Source organism: Nerophis ophidion, linkage group LG25 (genome assembly GCF_033978795.1).
Source record: "Nerophis ophidion isolate RoL-2023_Sa linkage group LG25, RoL_Noph_v1.0, whole genome shotgun sequence".
NCBI lineage: Eukaryota > Metazoa > Chordata > Actinopteri > Syngnathiformes > Syngnathidae > Nerophis > Nerophis ophidion.
This window is the reverse complement of record NC_084635.1, coordinates 3,251,639-3,276,638: the sequence shown is the minus strand read 5'-3', so window position 1 is coordinate 3,276,638 and position 25,000 is coordinate 3,251,639. Positions and strand designations below refer to the sequence as shown.

The 25,000-nt window shown below is 41.5% G+C and overlaps 1 protein-coding gene and 1 long non-coding RNA gene across 2 annotated transcripts in view; one reads left to right on the top strand and one right to left on the bottom strand.

Moving 5' to 3' along the window:
• The window catches only part of LOC133542937 (uncharacterized), a 219,421-nt gene extending 215,811 nt beyond the window's left edge, over positions 1–3,610 (bottom strand). The window contains exons 1-2 of the long non-coding RNA XR_009804252.1: positions 3,476–3,610; positions 1,329–1,989 (exon numbers count right to left, since the gene is read on the bottom strand). This is a non-coding gene — a long non-coding RNA (uncharacterized LOC133542937). The remainder of the gene's footprint in view (positions 1–1,328; positions 1,990–3,475) is intronic.
• An 8,540-nt stretch (positions 3,611–12,150) lies between these two features.
• The window catches only part of e2f8 (E2F transcription factor 8), a 29,316-nt gene continuing 16,466 nt past the window's right edge, over positions 12,151–25,000 (top strand). The window contains exons 1-8 of the mRNA XM_061887214.1: positions 12,151–12,363; positions 14,065–14,282; positions 14,378–14,531; positions 19,147–19,461; positions 19,536–19,697; positions 22,192–22,329; positions 24,553–24,768; positions 24,837–24,909. Of these exons, the coding sequence (XP_061743198.1) occupies positions 14,136–14,282; positions 14,378–14,531; positions 19,147–19,461; positions 19,536–19,697; positions 22,192–22,329; positions 24,553–24,768; positions 24,837–24,909 (1,205 nt within the window). The 5' untranslated portion in view covers positions 12,151–12,363; positions 14,065–14,135. The remainder of the gene's footprint in view (positions 12,364–14,064; positions 14,283–14,377; positions 14,532–19,146; positions 19,462–19,535; positions 19,698–22,191; positions 22,330–24,552; positions 24,769–24,836; positions 24,910–25,000) is intronic.

Genomic DNA, 25,000 nt, shown 5'->3' with positions numbered 1-25,000 from the left:
AGTTTATCAAAGCACCAAGCAAACAATCGGAAAATTCCCATCATATCAATTCCTAGATATGGTCATAATTATTTTAAGTGCACTACGCAGAATAAACACAACATTATTAATATTGCTACTACGGATAATTTGATCCAAAATTCCCTAAAACAGCCCACTACCTATAATATAGGTTTTTTAAACATAAGATCCCTGATAAAAAAAAAATGTTTCTGCTGTTACCTCAGAAATTGCCTGTTCAGATGTTATGATTGTGGCTCAGAGATTTGTATGTAGATTATATTTATTTTCCATAACAAACAGGATAACTTAAATACCCTGGCAGTGGCAATAAGCTTAAATGTTTGTATTTACATTTTTGGAGTTGATTTTCATCAAATATGCTATTTAACTGCTACTGTTTAACAAGGACTGATTTAAATTGTGTTTGCACAACAAATGTTTTGGCGCTTTTGTTCATGTGGGAGAATATTCCAATAAAGGTGCACTACACACTACTTTTGAATTCATTATTGGGCTTTGCGTAGTAGATGCAGTTAATCGCGATTAATCAGAGAAATAGTGCGATTAACTTCGATTAAAATTTTTAATCGTTGCCCAGCCCTAATATAATATAATATAATATAATATAATATAATATAATATAATATATATATATATATATATATATATATATATATATATATATATATATATATATAGATATCGCCCACTAATTGACTGAAAGAGCGCACACTTGCCGCTAATGATGTCACATTATCGATGAGAAGATGCAGTTTTTGACAATATGATTTGCCTGATCGGCTAGGAGACAACAAGAGTAACAAAAGTAAAATGGATTAGAAAAGGACAGATTTACAAAATAAAAATAACAGACTTCCCGCGGGCCGGATATTGGACACTGGCGGACCGTTTCCGGCCCACGGGCCGTAGTTTGGGGACCCCTAATCAATGGGTTTAACTTTCAACAACAGCAAAGGAGCCACAACATGCATGTGGAAACTGCGGAGCTGAAAGGAAGAAAAACGAGTCCAGGGATCAAATACTCCATCCGTCTTAGCGGCAGACAGACTAAGTCATTCGACACAACCACCAAACGCCACAAGACGACCTCTTAGGCCCTTCATACTTCCATTGCTGTTTTGGCTCAGATTCTGTACCATCATGAATACGATTCCCTGATTATTGTCAGACTGGCATTTTCTTTGGAGCACATAATTACAGTGTCTATTTACGCCATATCAACCCGTTCAAGGTCCGCCTCGCCATCACACGATAAATAGCAGACAGGTGGATAAAAGGTTCACATAATAAAGAAATAAACTCACCCTTTTCTGGTCCTCCAAGCCGTGCGACGCAGGTTTCCTCCTGGGGTGCTGTTTTGGACAAACCTCAGCTCCTGCCTCCATCTTCCCATAAGTGGGCGAGTATTCAGGCTGTTGCACAGCAGACTATCCAGCAGTTACAACAGGGTTGGAAGCCAGAAAAAAAGATGTGTCTCTGTGGAGCTCCCACTTGATTTTTTGCAGCGATGCATGAACAGAGATCCAAGAATTGGAGTAAAAAAAAAAAAAAAAAAAAGGGTTTGTCCATCAACTGTGCTTCATCAGACAGATGACAGTCGATCTGTGAGAGGGTCCGGCCTCAGCTATAAGCCTTGTCACACCCATAGCGCTTCTCGATGTGCGGTTCTTGAAACTGGGCTGAAGGGAGCATTACGGCACATGACGGAAACCAGATGCCAGCAGGGTGCCCGTGTCTTCCAGAAGTACCACCTCAGCCATGGAGATTTTCCAGGGTGTTATCACCATAATCCTTTCTCGTGGACAACAGTCACCTGGTGATCCGGTCCAGAGAAGGTTGGCCCGGGCCTCAGATTATACGCCGCAGGGTTTTCCAAGCGGCGTCCGCCAGTTTTAGGGTGAAGAACGGCAAAGGCGGAGTGAAGCTGGCGTCGCTCTCAAAAGTACGGTGTCCTGTAGTGAACAGCTGCTTGTGTAGAGAAAGAAAAAGGGTCAAACAAAAATCACACAACATGTAAATAGGACTGAACACAACCTTGTAGAGATGCGCGGATAGGCAATTATATCATCCGCATCCGCATCACCGAACCAACATTTTATCAGGACCGTACCCGCCCGCTGAAATACATCAGAGGTTGTCCGCCTTTACCACCCACAGAGCTATTTAAACCTGTTTCACAGAATAATGACGACAATTGGAGCTGTTAACGTTCCCGCGACTATCATTCATCCTGTTTACAAGAATATGGCCGTGTTGTGAAGCCATTGCCTTACACACCAACAACATGTACGAACCGATTGTTGGTCCGGCAACATGTGTGTGGCTTCCGCAATCACACGTACGAGATTGAAAGGCATACTGGGTGACACAGAGTACACTGATGGTTGTGATATAAACAACTTTAACACTTACTAATATGCGCCACGCTGTGAAGCCACACCCAACAAGATTGACAAACACATTTCGGGAGAACATCCTTCACGGTGGCAGAGGGGTTAGTGCGTCTGCCTCACAATACGAAGGTCCTGCAGTCCTGGGTTCAAATCCAGGCTCGGGATCTTTCTGTGTGGAGTTTGCATGTTCTCCCCGTGAATGCGTGGGTTCCCTCCGGGTACTCCGGCTTCCTCCCACTTCCAAAGACATGCACCTGGGGATAGGTTGATTGGCAACACTAAATGGTCCCTAGTGTGTGAATGTTGTCTGTCTATCTGTGTTGGCCCTGTGATGAGGTGGCGACTTGTCCAGGGTGTACCCCGCCTTCCGCCCGATTGTAGCTGAGATAGGCGCCAGCGCCCCCCGCGACCCCAAAAGGGAATAAGCAGTAGGAAATGGATGGATGGACAAAAGTACTGGATTGGACATGGCGGGAAGGTAAATACATAATACTATAAAAAGTGAAAACAAGGCGAAGACAAAATCTCGGCTAAGGAAACAAAAAAAGCACTTTGATGTAAACCAGGGGTCGGGAACCTTTTTGGCTGAGAGAGCCATACAAGCTAAATATTTTTAAAAGTTTTTCCGTGAGAGCCATATAATATTTTTTTTAAGACTGAATACAACTAAATGCGTGCATTTTTAAGTAAGACCAGAGTATAATAAGTCTCTTGTTCTTTTTAATAACATTGTTATTCTGAAGCTAAACAACAATTAATAAAATACTTCTTACCATTAATGCGACTTCTTGAACAGGTGCGGTAGAAACCGGATGGATGGATTAAAATGCATGAGAATGTTTTACATTTTGAACGTTATTTTTAACACTGTGATTACCGGCAGAATTATTCATTACTTATCGTGTTAAGCAATGTCAGCTCAGATTTATCAGAGAGCCAGATGCAGTCATCAAAAGAGCCACATCTGGCTCTAGAGCCATAGGTTCCCTACCCCTGATGTAAACTAAGAACATAAAACAGAAGACACTAACTTTTGGCATAAATAAACAAAAACTTACTTTGCGGTGACGTGAGCAGGGCAGCATGGACCAAGAAATTGCAAGAAAGAGTAAAGATGGCATGAAGCAGAGTGTGAAAAGATCAGGAAACAGTGAAGACGCCAAAACGACCAAAAGAAAATGAGACCAATAGTCTCTATGATTAAAAGCAGGTGTGTGAGTCCAACACCTGAGACAGGTGAAACTAATGGGTCGCCATGGTGACAAAAGAGGGGCGTGGAAAAACAGTGAACTAATGGAGTCTTGAACAGAACATAACTAAAAAAAACTCACAAGACATGACAAGTGTTGCCAATCAACCTATCCCCAGGTGCATGTCTTTGGAAGTGGGAGGGGCCTATCCCCAGGTGCATGTCTTTGGAAGTGGGAGGGAACTCACGCAGTCACAGGGAGAACATGCAAACTCCACATAGAAAGATCCCGAGCCCGGGATTGAACTCAGGACTTCTCAAGACTTCTGTATTGTGAGGCACATGCTCTAACCCAGGGGTGTCAAACTCAAATACAGAGTGGGACAAAATGTTCAACGGAACAAAGCCGCGGGCCAAGGTTGAACAAATGAACCTTTTAATAGGGACCCAAACATGTTTTGCATTAAATATTGAACAAGCAAGGCTTATATAACTTTAGTGACATGCAAAATCCAGTTTCAAATAATAATAATAATAATAATTAAAAAATGATCAATGGCATCCATCCATCCATCCATTTCCTACCGCTTATTCCCTTTCGGGGTTGCGGGGGGCGCTGGCGCCTATCTCAGCTACAATCGGGCGGAAGGCGGGGTACACCCTGGACACGTCGCCACCTCATCGCAGGGCCAACACAGATAGACAGACAACATTCACACACTAGGGACCATTTAGTGTTGCCAATCAACCTATCCCCAGGTGCATGTCTTTGGAAGTGGGAGGGGCCTATCCCCAGGTGCATGTCTTTGGAAGTGGGAGGAAGCCGGAGTACCCGGAGGGAACCCACGCATTCATGGGGAGAACATGCAAACTCCACACAAAAAGATCCCAAGCCTGGATTTGAACCCAGGACTGCAGGAACTTCGTATTGTGAGGCAGACGCACTAACCCCTCTGCCACCGTGAAGCCTAATCAATGGCATATCAAATAAAATTTAAATAAAAATGTTATGCCTTTTTATCAATTTGCAATCTTCTGAGGTAACTATCAAATTTTTTCCACAGGCTAATAATAAATTTGAAAATAAAATAATAATGAATGAACCAAACATTCAAGCCTTGAAGTAGCAAGAGAAAATGCATGAATAAAACATTGATTATTGGTCAGTTTTCTGGAAGTTTCCCGGAAGACTTAGTGCCGCAAGGGGTTCTGGGTATTTGTTCTGTTGTGTTACGGTGCGGATGTTCACCCGAAATGTGTTTGTCATTCTTGTTTGGTGTGGGCTCACAGTGTGGCGCATATTTGTAACAGTGCGAAAGTTGTTTATAGGGCCACCCTCAGTGTGACCTGTATGGCTGTTGACCAAGTATGCCTTGCATTCACTTGTGCGTGTGTGTAAAAGCCACAAATATTATGTGACACGCTGTTAGTACGGAGGAAAAGCGGACGTGACGACAGGTTGTAGAGAACGCTAAAGGCAGTGCCTTAAATGCACGCCCCCAATATAGTTGTCCAGGTGCAAATCGGTAGAAATTCGGGAGAATGGTTTCCCCGGGAGATTTTCGGGAGGGGCACTGAACTTCGGGAGTCTACCGGGAAAATTAGGAGGGTTGGCAAGTATGAGTATTAGCGGTGAATGCGGTGTTATAGAGCGGCACCGACGCTGTATAACACCGGCGGGCCAGCTCTAATGCTTAATTGATATTGTCTCAAGGGCCAAATTAAATTACACGGCGGGCCAGAGTTTGACACCCATGCTCTAACCCCTCTGCCACTGTGCTGCCTGACCATAAGTCTTGAACTATGCAAAGTATTTCAATGGTTGGAATCTGCACTTTTGCACAATATACTAGTTACTATGGTAGTCTAATTAGTTACTATGGTCATCTAATTAGTTACTATGGTCATCTAATTAGTTACTATGGTCATCTAAGTCACAGCAGCTCAGACGAGGCACCAAGCAGTGTGGGTGGGGAGCGTTTCCACTGAGTGTTTCCAGAGCGGCCAGCCTGAAATACGGGTTTCAGGGACAGAACACTTTATAAGGATGTCTTTACACATTAACTATAACATAAGTGCCCATGCAATGTGACTTATTAGCAACTTTAGGCATGTGTGCATTGCAATTAGCTACAAAATTCAAATTCCGTGCATAGTAATTAGATGACGTCAGTTATAAAAACATGCTAACTAATTGCACAAACATCTTACACACACACACACATATATACACATATATATATATACACACACATATATATACACACACACACACATTATATATATATATATATATATATATATATATATATATATATATATATATATATATATATATATATATATATATATAGTAGCTAAAATAACGAGAAGGGAGTAGTGAGCTATACTGCAGCATCCCTGCAGGAGAACCTGCAGAGCATGCTGAGCTTTCTAGAAACTGCCGGGGGAAGAAAAAAACCCACGCACAATATAAATTGAGGCAACAAAAACACGAGTAAATGTCCTGTTTTTTTGTTCGTGAAAAAAAAAATCACTCTTACCCAAAACTTGTGACTTGTTTCGTGCCCTGGTGGAGAAGATGCCTCGCCTGGACGCTGATGTCTCCCGTCTGTGAGCCCGAGCGCGTGGTGCATTCAGGTGCTGTCGGACAAATTGGGTGGGCAGGGCAGCGAAACGTTTTTTCTGATTGCAGTCACGCTGCACTTGGGACTAATCCTTGCTTATACCCTGTTCTTTTTCAATTTAAGGCACCCAAGATCAATTAAATTAAAAGGCATGTACGAATGGAATAACATGGTTGGATGGTGAACAACGAGTTTAGAGCTTATTATAGATTGTTCTGATCCAGATACTAATCTAGCCGAGGAATCTGCTATTTTCCGAGGCGTACCTAAAGTAGCCATCGGTGTCCCACACCTTCCCTCTAAAATGACGTCACTCTCTGCTCTCGCTCAACATCCTGGAAGAAGCTCGCCCGTTTCCATGGCGACTCCGCGTAAAGCTGCCTTTTGCCGCCACTTAGCGCCCAAACAGAAACACGACAATGAAGAAAAAATGAAAATGAATATGTTATATGAGTGTTAATACAGCTATACAATACATTATAATCACCCATTTGGCTAAATTTATTGCATTCTGTGATAAAAATTTAAACTTACAGTACATTTTCCGTGCAATTGACCACTAAATGGTAACACCCCAATAAGTTTTTCAACTTGTTTAAAGGCCTACTGAAATGAGATGTTCTTATTTAAACGGGGATAGCAGGTCAATTCTATGATTCATACTTGATAATTTCACCATATTGCCATATTTTTGTTGAAAGGATTTAGTAGAGAACATCGACGATTAAGTTCTCAACTTTTGGTCGCTAATAAAAAAGCCTTGCCTGTACCGGAAGTAGCAGACGATGTGCGCGTGACGTCACGGGTTGTGGTGCTCCTCACATCCTCACATTGTTTGCAATCATGGCCACCAGCAGCTAGAGCGTTTCGGACCAAGAAAGCGATAATTTCCCCATTAATTTGAGCGAGGATGAAAGATTTGTGGATGAGGATAGTGAGAGTGAAGGACTAGAAAAAAAACTAGACGGCAGTTAGAGTGATTCAGATGTTTTTAGACACATTTATTAGGATATTTCTGGAAAATCCCTTATCTGCTTATTGTGTTACTAGTGTTTTAGTGAGATTATATGGTACCTGAAAGTCGGAGGGGTGTGGCCACGGGTGTGGTGACCGCCAGTGTCTCCGGTGGGAGGAGGTAATAGTCCGCAGCTGCAGGGGGACGCAAGCTCCGCTCATAACTACGGTAAGAGCAGACTTATTAGCACAATTTTCTCAACGAAACCTGCCCACTGGGTGTGAGTTTTCCTTGCCCTTTTGTGGGTTCTTCCGAGGATGTTGTAGTCGTAATGATTTGTGCAGTCCTTTGAGACATTTGTGATTTGGGGCTATATAAATAAACATTGATTGATTGATTGACATGTGGTAGGGAACCATGTTCGCTTGACCGCTCGGTTCCATAGTAAAGCTTCACCTTCGGGAATTTTAAACAAGGACACACCGGCTGTGTTTGTGTTGCTAAAGACAGCTGCAATACACCGCTTCCCACCTACATCTTTCTTCTTTGATGTCTCCATTATTAATTGAACAAATTGCAACAGGTTCAGCAACACAGATGTCCAGAATACTGTGTAATTATGCGATTAAAGCAGACGACTTATAGCTTGGATCGGGCTGGAAAAAAATGTCCGCTACAACCGGTGACGTCAAACACACGCGTCATCATTCCGCGACGTTTTTAACAGGAAACTTCGCGGGAAATTTAAAATTGCAATTTAGTCAACTAAAAAGGACGTATTGGCATGTGTTGCAATGTTAATATTTCATCATTGATATATAAACTATCAGACTGTGTGGTCGCTAGTAGTGGCTTTCAGTAGGCCTTTAAGTTAGGGTCTCCGTTAATCAATTCATGATTAAAAAAAAAAACACAATACGTATTCTAGTAATTTCACCTATTAGTAGTAAAAGTCATCTAAAGAACATAAATATGTTGTGAAATCCAGTGGCGTGCCGTGCATTTCCCACCTAGGTCTTCAGCAATGTCTTACTTCGTCCAACTTCAATAAATACCTGTCAAAATACAATCATTTCTGTCTCCCCATGTCCACGGCTTGAAAAATACTATAAAGAAACACACTTGCGCACTGCTGGGCATTGAAACACCTCAATGTGTCACTAGTGTACAAAACGGGCTATTTGTTTCGCACATTTAAAAATCAATACACCCGCCTCGGACGTGATGCTGCCAATACAAAATACTTGTAAAAAAAACACATTAAATGTGAAAAAATCCATTTGAAGTCACAATTTGTAATGGACATTTGATGCCGTATAAGCCGTTGGCAGCGTTAGTGGTCGGTTGATTCAAGTGCAAGTGGAAGCACTAGTGCAGGGGTCGGGAACCTTCTTGGCTGAAAGAGCCATGAAAGCCAAAGATTTTAAAATGTATTTCCGTGACAGCCATATGATATTTTTTAACACTGAATACAAAAAAATGCATGCATTTTTAATTAATAACAACATTTTTAGAGTACATTAAGTCTCCTATTATTTTTAATATGATTTTTATTCTGAAGCTAACCAATAATCAATAAAATACTTCTTACCAATAACGCGACTTTTTGAACAGGTACGGTAGAAAATGGATGGATGGATTAAAATGCATGAGAATGTTTTATATTTTGAATGTTATTTTTAGGGCTTCACGGTGGCAGAGGGGTTAGTGCGTCTGCCCCACAATACGAAGTTCCTGCAGTCCTGGGTTCAAATCCAGGCTCGGGATCTTTCTGTGTGGAGTTTGCATGTTCTCCCCGTGAGTGCGTGGGTTCCCTCCGGGTACTCCGGCTTCCTCCCACTTCCAAAGACATGCACCTGGGGATAGGTTGATTGGCAACACTAAATTGGCCCTAGTGTGTGAATGTGAGTGTGAATGTTGTCTGTCTATCTGTGTTGGCCCTGCGATGAGGTGGCGACTTGTCCAGGGTGTACCCCGCCTTCCGCCCGATTGTAGCTGAGATAGGCGCCAGAGCCCCCCGCGACCCAAAAAGGGAATAAGCGGTAGGAAATGGATGGGATGGATGGACGTTATTTTTAACACTGTGATTACCAGCAGAATTATCCGTCCATCCATCCATTTTCTACCGCTTATTCCCTTTGGGGTGGTGGGGGGCGCTGGTACCTATCTCAGCTACAATCGGGCTGAAGGCGGGGTTCACCTCATCACAGACCTGCAGAATTATTCATTACTTATTGTGTTAAGCAATGCCAACTAAGATTTATCAGAGAGCCAGATGCAGTCATCAAAAGAGCCACATCTGGCTCTAGAGCCATAGGTTCCCTACCCCTGCACTAGTGGAAGCAATATTTTGCACTGTTTTACAATTTAATACATCAGAAACTGATGACATAGTGCTGTATTTTACTTCTTTATCTCTTTTTTTCAACCAAAAATGCTTTGCTCTGATTAGGGGGTACTTGAATTAAAAAAAATATTCACTGGGGGTACATCACTTAAAAAAGGGTGAGAACCATTGGACTAAATCATGACTGTCAATGAACTCTCCTAAAGTAACAGAAACCAACTAATCAACGTTTTTCTCTGCTTCTGTGTTGGTTAAAAAAGGGTGGACCACTGATTTCTCCGCTGGCCGGGTATGCCTCTGATCTGGTGCCACTTTAAGCTTTCGTAAATCACAACTTGTGATTGGATACTTGGTAGTTAGTGACAAGTGAGTATCCAATCACAGTCACGTTCAACGTGAGGCCACCCAGATGAGCTACTGTCAACAACTCGTGATCGCATCTGTATGTTAACCGGGCGCTAATGTTGATTCAGAAGGCCTCCGGCAGAATTCACACAGCCCTGGCAACAAGCGAGCTGAATTCCGATTGGACCAAAGCTCTAACTTAAAAACAGCAACTCTGGAGCCTAATATGACATGAAGAGAATTGTCAGAGTTTCTTGTAGACGAGCCCCAAGATGCAAAGGAGGCAGGCATTTTGCAGGTAAACATATTTTAATTAAAATACTAGGACAAAAACAAACAAAGGGTACAACAAAAGGCGCGCACGAGGCGGATAACAAACAAAGAGAGCTAGCATGGGAGCTAGAAAATAAACGGAGCTCAGCATGGAAGCTGGCAAAAACAAAAAGGCCTAGCGTGGAAGCTAGCAGGTATCGAGCAGGAAACAGAAGTCGTACATGTAATATGAAAACAAACTTTGAAGCAGGGAACAAAAGGCAGTAAGTTAAAAAGCGCAATCAAATATAGCTTAAAGCACGGGTGTCAAACTCAAACACAGAGTGGGCCAAAATTTTAAAAGGAACAATGAACCTTTTAATAGGGACCCAAACAAGTTTTGCATTAAATATTGAACGAGCAAGGCTTATATAACTTTAGTGACATGCAAAATCCAGTTTCAAATAATAATAATAATAATAAAAAAAATATCAATGGCCTATCAAATAAAATTTAAATAAAAATGTTATGCCTTTTTTTCTATTTGCAATCTTCTGAGGTAAATATCAAAATTTTTCCACAGGCTAATAATAAATCGGAAAATAAAATAACAATAATGAATGAACCAAACATTGAAGCCTTGAAGTAGCAAGAGAAAATGCATGAATAATACGTTAATTATTGGTCTGTTTGCTGGAAGTTTCCCGGAAGAGTTAGTGCTGCAAGGGCGTCTGGGTATTTGTTCTGTTGTGTTACGGTGCTGATGTTCACCCGAAATGTGTTTGTCATTCTTGTTTGGTGTGGGTTCACAGTGTGGCACATATTTGTAACAGTGCTAAAGTTGTTTACACAGCCACCCTCAGTGTGACCTGTATGGCTGTTGACCAAGTATGCCTTGCATTCACTTGTGCGTGTGTGTGTGTGTGTAAAAGCCACAAATATTATGTGACACGCTGTTAGTATGGAGGAAAAGCGGACGTGACGACAGGTTGTAGAGAACGCTAAAGGCAGTGCCTTAAATACACGCCCCCAATATAGTTGTCCAGGTGGAAATGGGGAGAAATTCGGGAGAATGGTTGCCCCGGGAGATTTTCGGGAGGGGCACTCAACTTCGGGAGTCTACCGGGAAAATTAGGAGGGTTGGCAAGTATGAGTATTAGCGGTGTTACAGCGGCACCGACGCTGTATAACACCGGCGGGCCAGCTCTAATGCTAAATTGATATTGTCTCAAGGGCCAAATTAAACTACACGGCGGGCCGGATTTGTCCCACGGGCCAGAGTTTGACACCCATGGCTTAAAGGGATCAATAAAGTACTTTCTATTCTATTCTATTACCGCAACGCTGCATTGACAAGACAAGATACGACACGACAGGTAGCAACGACAAGAGCGACAATAATAAATAAATAAATGATAAATGGGTTGTACTTGTATAGCGCTTTACTACCTTCGAGGTACTCAAAGCGCTTTGACACTACTTCCACATTTACCCATTCACACACACATTCACACACTGATGGAGGGAGCTGCCATGCAAGGCGCTAACCAGCACCCATCAGGTGAAGTGTCTTGCTCAGGACATAAAGAATATGAGCGGGCTGATTGACACCAGGTGTGGCCAGGTGCCAATCAGCCGCATCTGAGGGGAAAACGCGCACAGGGGAAAAAAAACAGGAAACAGACAAAATAAGAGCGCTGACAGGAACTAAAAACAGGAAATACTAAACACACACAGAGGCAAGCCTGACAAGAATATGGTGAATACTTTTACATATTTATGAAAAGTGCAGCTAAGATTGGCTCCTGCGACCCCCCATGACCCAGAAAGGGACAAGCGGTTGAAAATGGATGGATGGAATTTAAAAATAAAATGAACATTTATTAATTTATGATCATGATTTAAGGCAGGGTAGCAGAGAAAGCCTTTGCTGTCCCACCTCTGGGGAAATGTTAGTAAGTGTAACTTAGACATGTCCGGTACTTGTCTCTTGACCCGCCCAGGGCGGAAGTGTCGTCAGTGCGCATGCTCAACCCGGGAGGGCTTAACGTCGCTACCCACACAACTTTGGAGGCGGCAATTTATTAGGAAGTTCACTCGCTTTATAGCTGGTTCGCTTATTTTTATTTTTTTTGTTTGAATTTATCTTTCAAACCATCGGAATAATCTGTGGGAATAATTAGTAATGCTCCTCAACACATTGATGTGACCGCTTTCCCTCGCTGATTGTGGTAAGTCTATACTTAGCTTGTGTATTTTTAATGAAATAACAATTACAAATTAAATAACATCATTCGTTTTGATCGGTAATTAATCAAAAAATATCCGCTGTTTTACTCGCTACTCAACGCGTTCAACAAAACCCCCTTTTTGTATCTGGAATAACCGGTTTTACCGCGCGTTGGTGGCACAAATGGCTTTATTTTTTTCTGGTGAAACACGTCCTTGTGTGTATAGGATTGTGTTGATGTGTCCGCACTAGTATTCTGTCAAAAAAGTGTCAATGTTTGCGCATTCCGCCACTGTGGACTTCGTTACCCGCCAAGGATTTCAAAAACTACTCACCGACGCGGGACGCCCGGCTGACTTCCTGTTTGCTGCGCGCTCATTGGCTGCTTAAAAAGAAAAAGGGCGGGCGCGCTGCCTTGCGAGCCCGGTGATTGGACAGATAGCACGTCACTTACCGCCAATATATAAAAAAAAGGTGTTTTGATTTGTGTTTCTTTGATTTGGTTTTAATTTCTAAATTCGCTATCTTCTCTGCTGACAGTACTATTTTTGATCATATTTACGGCGTATGGTTTATGCCGAATTCAGCCAACAAAGTTACATGACGTAATAGCTCACTCTATGATTAGTCTGTGCTGAATTATTAACAAATCAATCAATCATCAATCAATGGTTATTTATATAGCCCTAAATCACTAGTCTCTCTTTATACGGCAGGCCTGGACAATTTTTTAGATTCAGGGGCCAAATTTTGAGAAAAAATGTGTCTGGGAGCTAGTATATCTATTTTTATGCAAATATATTTTATTAGATTTTACAGTTATAATGACATTAAACAGTCATACTTTGCTCATGCAAACCCTTCATACAGGCACACATCCACTCATACACACTTGAGGAGGGAGGTGCACTCAAACTTTAACAACTCAAGGTTTACAGTATAGACATTATTAGAAAAGATACCCAAATATTGTGTATATATATATATATATATATATATATGTATATATATATATATATATATATATATCCCTCCGGGTACTCCGGCTTCCTCCCACTTCCAAAGACATGCACCTGGGGATAGGTTGATTGGCAACACTAAATGGTCCCTAGTGTGTGACTGTGAGTGTGAATGTTGTCTGTCTATCTGTGTTGGCCCTGCGATGAGTTGGCGACTTGTCCAGGGTGTACCCCGCCTTCCGCCCGATTGTAGCTGAGATAGGCGCCAGCGCCCCCCGCGACCCCAAAAGGGAATAAGCGGTAGAAAATGGATGCTTTGGGGCTGTTTTTCTGCTAAGGGGACAGGACGATTTATCCGTGTTAAGGAAAGAATGAATGGGGCCATGTATCCTGAGATTTTGAGACAAAACCTCCTTCCATCAGTAAGAGCTTTGAATGGTTGACCAAATACTTATTTTCCACCATAATTTACAAAAAAAATCTTTAAAATTCCTACAATGTGAGTTCCTGGATTTTTTTTTTCACATTCTGTCTCTCACAGTTGAAGTGTACCTATGATGAAAATGACAGACCTCTGTCATCATTTGAAGTGGGAGAACTTGCACAATCGCTGGCTGACTAAATACTTTTTTGCCCCACTGTATATGCACACATTTCACTTAAACAGACTCTAATTGTTTCAATATATAATAATGAAAAAAGCATTTCTTAAAAGTCTATTTTCTTTCCCGTTTTGTTAAAAGGCTGGTGATGGCTTTGTAGCCTCTCTGGGTTTGATAAGTCCTTGAGAAGTGGCGAGCACACACAACTTATCATGGGCCCGCTCGCAACTCCAAAAAAAGGAAGAGAAACACGGTCTGTTGATCCATGGACGCCAACATCCAACCTCAAAATGCTCATCAGCGCTGCCAGTCCGGATATCAGGAACCGTGAGAAGGAGCTATGTCCTGATTCAACTCAGGTAAAAAGACATTTGAAAAAGTTATTCGGATGCAGAATGTTCGCAAACAGACGCTGTTATGTTCTTCTCACCTGTTTGTTGTCATTGTCCTGTAGGACGTTGGAGACGGAGATGAGTCTGAGAGATTGATCAGCAGAAAGGAAAAAAGTCTTGGTTTGCTCTGTCACAAGTTCCTCGCCCGCTACCCGGATTGTCCTGACCCGACTCACAACATTGACATCTGCCTGGATGACGTGGCCACGGAACTGAGTATGTCAGCTGTAGGGATGGGTACTGAATTTGGTACTATTATAGGTACCGACCCAAGTCTGCCAAGTTCCGATTCGCATCAAATCAAACCGTGCCATTAGGGCTGGGCGATACGGCCTTTTTAAAATATCTCGATATTTTCAGGCCACATCGCGATACATGATACATATCTCAATATTTTGCCTTGGACATGAATGAACACTTGTCACATATAATCACAGCAGCATGATGATTCTAAGTGTTAGAGCTGGGCGATATGGCCTTTTATTAATATCTCGATATTTTCGGGCTATGTCACGATACATGTTATATATCGCGATAATTTGCCTTTAATGAACACTTGATGCATTTAATCACAGCAGTATGATGATTCTATGTGTCTACATTAAAACATTCTTATTCATACTGCATTAATATATGCTCATTTTAAACTTTCATGCAGAGAGGGAAATCACAACTAAGTCAAATGACCAAAACTGTATTTATTAAACAGTGGCACAAACGTTCATCAATCAATCAATCAATGTTTACTTATATAGCCCTAAATCACTTGTCATTTCCAAAACAGAAAGTGCAAGATTGTCAGAGACATTTTAAGTGTCAAATAAAAATGATCTGCATAATAGGAAATCAAATATGTGGTAGGTTACTACGGACGTTATTATATTCAATTTTTTTTCATACAGTGTAAATGTGGAATTGTTTGCCTCGACACTTTGATGGTGTGGCAGCGAACGGAGATGTTGACATGTATTTTGAAGCACTCTTCATTCTCTAGCGCAGGGGTAGGTAACCTATGGCTCTAGAGCCAGATGTGGCTCTTTTGATGACTGCATCTGGCTCTCAGATAAATCTTAGCTGACATTGCTTAACACGATAAGTAATGAATAATTCCGCTGGTGATCACGGTGTTAAAAATAACATTTATAAATATATAACATTCTCATGCATTTTAATCCATCCGTTTTCTACTGCACCTGTTCAAGAAGTCGCATTAATGGTAAAAAGTATTTTATTTATTATTGATTAGCTTCAGAAAAACATCCATCCATCCATTTTCTACCGATTCTCTCTTTTGGCGTCGCTGGAGCCTATCTCAGCTGCATTCGGGGAGGTAGGTGGGGTACACCCTGGACAATGTTATTAAAATTAATAGGAGACTTATTATACTCTAAAAATGTTGGTCATACTTAAAAATTTGTTGTATTCAGTGTAGGACTGGGCGATATATCGATACATACGATATATAGCGGGTTTGTCTCTGTGCGATATAGAAAATGACTATATCGTGATATTCGAGTATACGTTCTCACACAGTTGCTTTTAGCTGCGGGCATTACACTTCAGGCTCTTCCCACTCTTTCCTGTCTCCTTCTCACAGACAAGCAGGCGCACATTCTTACATACGTCACATACTGTCACCTCATACGTCACATACTGTCACCTCATACGTCACATACTGTCACCTCATACGTCACATACTGTCACCTCATACGTCACATACTGTCACGTCATACCTCACATACTGTCACCTCATACCTCACATACTGTCACGTCATACGTCACATACTGTCACCTCATACGTCACATACTGTCACGTCATACCTCACATACTGTCACGTCATACGTCACATACTGTCACGTCATACGTCACATACTGTCATGTCATACGTCACATACTGTCACGTCATACGTCACATACTGTCACGTCATACCTCACATACTGTCACGTCATGCGTCACATACTGTCACGTCATACGTCACATACTGTCACGTCATACGTCACATACTGTCACGTCATACGTCACATACTGTCACGTCATACGTCACATACTGTCACGTCATACGTCACATACTGTCACGTCATACGTCACATACTGTCACGTCATACCTCACATACTGTCACGTCATACGTCACATACTGTCACGTCATACGTCACATACTGTCACGTCATACGTCACATACTGTCACGTCATACCTCACATACTGTCACGTCATACGTCACATACTGTCACGTCATACGTCACATACTGTCACCTCATACGTCACATACTGTCACGTCATACCTCACATACTGTCACGTCATACGTCACATACTGTCACGTCAAACGTCACATACTGTCACCTCATACCTCACATACTGTCACGTCGTACGTCACATACTGTCACCTCATACCTCACATACTGTCACGTCATACCTCACATACTGTCACGTCATACGTCACATACTGTCACGTCATACCTCACATACTGTCACGTCATACCTCACATACTGTCACGTCATACGTCACATACTGTCACGTCGTACGTCACATACTGTCACGTCGTACGTCACATACTGTCACGTCGTACTTCACATACTGTCACGTCGTACGTCCCATACTGTCACGTCGTACGTCCCATACTGTCACGTCATACGTCACATACTGTCACGTCATACGTCACATACTGTCACCTCATACGTCACATACTGTCACGTCATACGTCACATACTGTCACGTCATACGTCACATACTGTCACGTCATACGTCACATACTGTCACGTCATACGTCACATACTGTCACCTCATACGTCACATACTGTCACGTCATACGTCACATACTGTCACGTCATACCTCACATACTGTCACGTCATACGTCACATACTGTCACGTCATACGTCACATACTGTCACGTCATACGTCACATACTGTCACGTCATACGTCACATACTGTCACGTCGTACGTCACATACTGTCACGTCGTACGTCACATACTGTCACGTCGTACGTCACATACTGTCACGTCGTACGTCACATACTGTCACCTCGTACGTCACATACTGTCACGTCATACGTCACATACTGTCACGTCATACGTCACATACTGTCACGTCATACCTCACATACTGTCACGTCATACCTCACATACTGTCACGTCATACCTCACATACTGTCACGTCATACCTCACATACTGTCACGTCATACGTCACATACTGTCACGTCGTACCTCACATACTGTCACGTCGTACGTCACATACTGTCACGTCGTACGTCACATACTGTCACGTCGTACGTCACATACTGTCACGTCGTACGTCACATACTGTCACGTCGTACGTCACATACTGTCACGTCGTACGTCACATACTGTCACGTCGTACCTCACATACTGTCACGTCGTACGTCACATACTGTCACGTCATACGTCACATACTGTCACGTCATACCTCACATACTGTCACGTCATACGTCGCATACTGTCACGTCATACGTCGCATATTGTCACGTCATACGTCACATACTGTCACCTCATACCTCACATACTGTCACCTCATACCTCACATACTGTCACGTCATACGTCACATACTGTCACGTCATACGTCACATATTGTCACGTCATACGTCACATATTGTCACGTCATACGTCACATACTGTCACGTCATACGTCACATACTGTCACGTCATACCTCACATACGTATACGCCCTCGCCCAACAGAGAGGTAGCAGACTGGGTAACGTTAGCTGTGATGCTAACGTAGCCGTACGAGTGGGAATACGAGAGAAAGAAGGTGCGGATCTGGTAACAAATAAAGGAAGACTTAATTCCCAATAAAAACAGCAGGGGGTCCATCGTCTGGCGGTGGTTCGGCTTCAAGTGGGAATATGTCGAACAGACAACCGTCATTTGTCAAGTGTGGGGCAAAAGTGTTGCTTTAAAAAGTAGCATTACTGCTAATATGTAGCATCATTTGAAAAGTCACTCGCTAGAGAATGAAGAGATTTTCATAACCGTAGTAACATACTACATAGTGAAGGATGAATACTATTTGATTTCCTATTATGCAGCTCATTTTTATTTGACACTTAAAACGTCTCTGAAAATCTTGCACTTCATGTTTTGGAAATGACTTGCATGTTTGTGCCACTGCTTAATAACTTTAATAAATACACTTTTGGTCAATTGACTTAGTTGTGATTTCCCTCTCTGCATGAAAGTTTAAAAGTGGCATATATTAAAAGCCTACTGAAATGAGATTTTCTTATTTAAACGGGGATAGCAGGTCCATTCTATGTGTCACATTTGATCATTTCGCGATATTGCCATATTTTTGCTGAAAGGATTTAGTAGAGAACATCCACGATAAAGTTCGCAACTTTCAGTGCTAAGAGAAAAGCCCTGCCTGTACCGGAAGTCGCAGACGATGACGTCACCCATTGAGAGCTCCTCACATATTCACATTGTTTTTAATGGGAGCCTCCAACAAAAAGTGCTATTCGGACCGAGAAAACGACAATTTCCCCATTAATTTGAGCGAGGATGAAAGATTCGTGTTTGAGGATATTGATAGCGACGGACTAGAAAAAAAAAATAAGTAAAAAATAAAACGCGAATGCATTAGGACAGATTCCGATGTTTTTAGAGACATTTACTAGGATAATTCTGGGAAATCCCTTATCTTTCTATTGTGTTGCTAGTGTTTTAGTGAGTTTAATAGTATCTCGCCGCTCGCTCGCCATCTCCGCCTCCTCGCCGCCATCTTGGGGCGGGCTCCGGCGTGCCCTGCTTCTCTGTCGCACTGTCGGCTCCGCCTCTCCACAATTAGTTATGCTGTTATCTGTCTACACAGATGTGGAACGTCGGCGCATTTACGATATCATGAACGTGCTGGAGAGCTTGCACATGGTGAGCCGCTCGGCAAAGAACCGCTACATTTGGCACGGGCGGACCAACCTGGCCCAGACGCTGGCTATCCTGAAGCGGGTGGGCGAGGAGCAGAAGTACGGCCAGCAGATGCAACAGATCCGACAGCGCTTCCTGGATACGGAGTTTGATTTCGACATGGAGGAGAAGGAGAACAAAGAGGCGGCGGACTCGGAAAGTAGCGAGCACGGGCAGAAGGAGCTCTTCTTTGTCGAGCTTCCGGGGGTTGAGTTCAAAGCAGGTGAGAGGTCAAATATCCCCTTTGCGGTGATGAATTATGATAACTACAACATTTTTTTCTGTTTGCCACCCTAGCGTCTGTCAACAGTCGAAAGGACAAATCTCTGAGGGTAATGAGCCAGAAGTTTGTCATGCTCTTCCTGGTCTCGAGTCCTCCTGTGGTCAGCCTGGATGTGGCTGCTAAAATCTTGATCGGAGAGGACCAGGTTGCAGACCAGGACAAGAACAAATTCAAGAGTGAGTAAATGCACACACTGTGTTTGTGTTACATGTTGCGGGACTGCAATCTACCTGTGGCGGGGTTTACGGCATGTCGTGTAATTTGCATAATTGGCCATGTCACATGTGCATGTAGATTTGCGTGGTTGTAGTGAAAACAGTGAGCACAAAATACGAATGCATGTCGCTTCTTTTAGTTTTTTATGTCACAAGCCTTTCAGATATATATATGTGTGTGTGTATACATATATATACACACACACACACATACCGTATTTCCTTGAATTGCCACAGGACATATAGTATGCGCCTGCCTTGAATTACTGCCGGGTCAAACTCGCTTTCCAAAATAATTAGCACATTCTTAGTATTACCGCCTGGTCAAACTCGTGACGTCACAAGTGACACTTCCCCTGTAATCATTTTCAAAGTGGAGGGGGCTGATTTCAATACCGGTAATTTTAAACCGCATAAAGGGAAGAAGATTAAGAGCTATTCAGTAGGCTTTAAGGTCCAAGCTTACGTCACTCTCAAATTTTTACTGCATACCTTTGGTAAGTGCCGGAGTGAGAAGAGGTTTTAAAATGATTAGCGCATGCTTACTTTTACCGCGTGCCTTTGGTAAGCGCAGGAGTGAGAAGAGGTTTTGAATTAATTAGCGCCCCGGCGGCAATTCAAGGAAATACGGTATATATATATATTTCCAGGGTGTACCCCGCCTTCCGCCCAATTGTAGCTGAGATAGGCGCCAGCGCCCCCCGCGACCCATAGAGGGAATAAGCGGTAGAAAATGGATGGATGGCTATATATATATATATATATATATATATACAAACACATACATATTTTATATATATATAAAATATATATGCACACACACATATACATATTTTATATATATATATATATAAAATATATATATACACACACACATATACATATACTTTATATAAGCAGTAGAAAATAAATATACTGTATATATTTATACAGTATATAAATATATATATACACACAACACGTTGGCATTAACGCACTTTTTGTGTCTTTTTACGCATTGAAACGCTACGTGTTTGACATTATTCAAGCCTTTGTCGTGTCAGGAAAATGACAGTTTGCCTTTTCTGTGGTATTACTGAGATTTAAAGGACTGTTAGGCCGATATTGATGTGATAAAACCTCTTTCTTGTTTAGAAGATACATAAATTGTAACTGTTTTTTCTTCGAGCACATAATGCATATTTATAAAGTGTTCGGATGTATTCATCCATCCATCCATCCATTTTCTACCGCTTGTCCCTTTCGGGGTCGCGGGCGGTGCTGGAGCCTATCTTAGCTGCTTCGGGCGGAAGGCGGGGTCCACCCTGGACAAGTCGCCACCTCATCACAGGGCCAACACAGATAGACAACATTCACACTCAAGGGCCACTCTAGTGTTGCCAATCAACCTATCCCCAGGTGCATGTCTTCATTTATGTAAAATTTTCATTAAATGTAATATTGCCTGACAAAAAGTGATTCAACGTAATATTTTGATATTTATTGGCCCTGCGATGATGTGGCGACTTGTCCGGGGTGTACGCCGCCTTCCGCCCTATTGTAGCTGAGATAGGCACCAGCGCCCCTCGTGACCCCAAAGGGAATAAGCTGTAAAACATGGATGGATAGATTTTGATATTTACACATGCATATTTTACGAGAACACCCTTATGAGCATTACTTATATAAAAATCAAGTACCTACTGTACTGTTTACTTGTTGAAATACCCTATACAACGCTAAAATCTATCCAAACAACCACTTTGATGCTGCCAAAAAATTAATTTTAAGTAATATTTTGATACTGACACATCTTATCTCTGCTAATTTTACTAGAACATCCTTACGGGTATTACATATATCAAAATCAATTCCCTAATGTACTGTTTACTTGTTAAAATACCCTTCAAATCAATTTTTGGCAGCAGCAAATCGGTTGTTAGGGTAGATTTTAGCTTTGTAAAGGGTATTTCAACAAGTAAACAGTTCAGTAGTTACTTGATTGTGATATATGTAATGCCCATAAGGGTATTCTAGTAAAACATGCAGAGATAAGATGTGTCAGTGGTCCTCGTAAGCCAGAGAACTTTGATTCTGAGGCGGCAGCGGTAAAGTTTAGATCCATGAAGGAAAAAAGAAAGTGAATAAATGTTTATCACAGAATACATTTACATATGCATACAAATTTTACACATGCATGAAAAATTAAGTAACGTGTATGACAACTTCTTTCCAAAACACAATATTGAATGCAAGATAGAATAAGGCATACATTTATCATTTGTTTTCAAAACGGTTACAAAAAAGTGTGGAGCCCATTTTGAAAATTCCTATCACCAACACTGTCACATGTGCATGTAGTTTTGTGTGGTTGTTGTAGTACAAACAAAAAGTGAGCACAAAGTACAAATGGATGTTACTTCTTTGTGTGTTTTTTGTTACAATACATCATTTTCTATTTGTTTTATGTTTGCAGCTAAAGTGAGACGACTTTATGACATCGCTAATGTGCTGCGGAGCCTGAAGCTTATTGAAAAAGTCCATGTAACAGAAGAAAGAGGGAGGAAACCGGCATTTGAATGGGTCGGCCCAAGCGACCTCCCAAAAGTGAAAGGTATGATACATATTCATGATTGTGATTACATATAGAGTTATGGTAAGCCCACGATTGATAACCGCACCCACAGACCGGTGATACTGATTATTTACTGGAGAAGCAATCTCGTGTGCTAATGGCAGGCTAACTTGCTTAAATGCTAACATGAAAACAAGGGACATTAACGTATTTCCTTATTATGAACGACAACCCAATCTACTCTTTCAGTATATAAACACATTGCTGTCTACGCAACTAAACAATTTAATTGTGGACATTGAACCTGTGCTCTCAGAACAACGATCATTCATTCTTCTGTTTTTACGGTGTGTTCAAGGACCGGTGAACAGAGCAGGATGCCACAACAACAGCCAGAAATAATCATAATAGCTGTGATTTGTTACACACTTTTCGTTTAAATCAATCTTAAAGTGCTACAGTGTAAACTAGGAGTGTAACGGTACGTGTATTTGTATCGAACCGTTTCGGTACGGGGGTTTCGGTTCGGCACGCGGGCGTACCGAACAAGTTCGGAAGCAGAAGTCTTCACAAGCTGCTCTGCTTTCTGCCTCTGTCTCTGCCTCACTGTCCCGCCCACACAACCATATGATTGGTTACATACAAAGCCAATCAGCAGTGCGTATTCAGAGCGATGTAACAGCCAATCAGACTTCAGAACGATGTAGTCAATGCTTTAGCGTCGAGCAGATATTCGTTTAGCAGGGGAGGAGCGGACTCTACCCAAATTATACTAAACACTTCCCAGTCACAACTATTACAAACATCACTATGAGCCCGTTGACCTTCTAGAAACTTAAACTGCAGCTAAGCTCGCTCACAGTATAGGCTTGAGATGAAGGCTAATTAGCTTTTAGCGTAACGTTAGCTCATTTTGCTGTGTGTGTGCGTGTGTGTGTGTGTGTGTGTGCGTGTTTTAGGGGCAGCAAAGCCCTGTCTGTCTGTTATTTCATTGAACTCCATTGTGTTTAGGGATAAATAGTCTCTCCTATTGTTATTCTACTATTTTTCAGCTATAGTCACATTAATCATTAGTAATGTAGCAGCCTTGTTTTGAATAGCAGGGTCCCTGCTATCACATGTTGATAAAAATACAACATTTACATCATAAAAGTCAACTACAGGCTTCCCAAATGCTGTAATAAATTCAGCATGATGAGTTGACATTAAACAGTTTCATTTGAAACTGTTTAATGTTGCACTTTTTATATGTAGAAGAAAGGTTTTTTTCATTTTATTTAATTAAAGCAACAACTTGAGGCAGTTTAATGTGGATTAACGTGGGCAGAATTATTGTAGTGTTCCCAATGTTAAAAGGATAAAGCCATTGTTTACAAATTTGGTAAATAAATAACCCAAAAATTTATATTTTGTTGATTTCTTACTGTACCGAAAATGAACCGAACCGTGACCTCTAAACCGAGGTACGTACCGAACCGAAATCTTTGTTTACCGTTACACCCCTAGTGTAAACCAATATTTAAAACAATAAGAGCTGAGCCAATAAAATCTAAAACAGGAAGACGAAAACACTATCAGTGAAGCATAAGAAACGCAAAACATGCAAAATATTGGGTTTTCGAACATCTCTTTTTTTTTAGTTATTTAAAAAAAATACTTGGTCAAAAGATTTCTGTGCGTATATGTACTTTCTGAGCACGTTCAACAGTTTTGCGATAATAATGATAATTGTGAGAATTTTGGTCACAATACCTGTGATATGAAATTTTCATATTGTTGGATCCCTAACTCAGATGAATATGACACAAATTTGTTTACAACAGAAAGTGAACCGGACGTTCCTTTACTTTTTAAAAACACTCAAATGAAAGCAGATGAACATATTTAAACAGTCAAATAACAACAAATGCGTCTTAAGAAGCCAGAACAATAATTAATGTTTCTTCTGCCAAGATAGTTTATTTGTAGTGTCTATTTGATTTTTTTTTTTTTGAATAAAACTTTCTTAAAAGTGTGTTTGAGGACTTTTTGAACCCATTCATCAATACTTTTTGTCACAATTGTTGTATAAGTTTTTTTATAGAGTTACATCCCTAAAGATAATGCATAGTTGTTATTGTTGTCATCATAACAGAAGGTGCCACCTCTCCCACAATGCAATGTTACAATTTTGATGCTCCTACTTTATTCATTTGATATATTTCTTTCTAGAAGACTAAATGTCAAATACTTTAACATTTCCAATGACTGTTTTTATTTCAGCTATGGTGAGTTCCACTCCCACATGTCCATCCAACAAGACAAAAGTGCTGGAGTCCCGCTCTACTGTAGACAACTGTGCCAAAAACCTCTTTTCGTCGCCCGGCACTAAGCGAAGCTTCACGCGACACCCGTCTCTAATGAAGCTGGCCAAGAGCATTCAGGATGACCGGCGCAAGATTAGCTCGGCGCCCAGTAGTCCCGCGAAGAGTGCCTTCAGTGAGTACACTTTAGAAAAATGCCCTTTGTTTTTTATCCGTTGTCTCATTTGTGGTGTTTGCTGTCAGGTGACAACGACTTCCCGAGCAAAATGGCCCAGCTTGCTGCTATTTGTAAAATTGAACTTGACCAGGAGTCTGTGTAAGTTCCTTTGAAACTGTGTTAAGTGCATGCCATTTTTAAGTTGTTTTTTTTATACGCTTTTGTGTAATTTTTTAATTAGAGCTGTAAT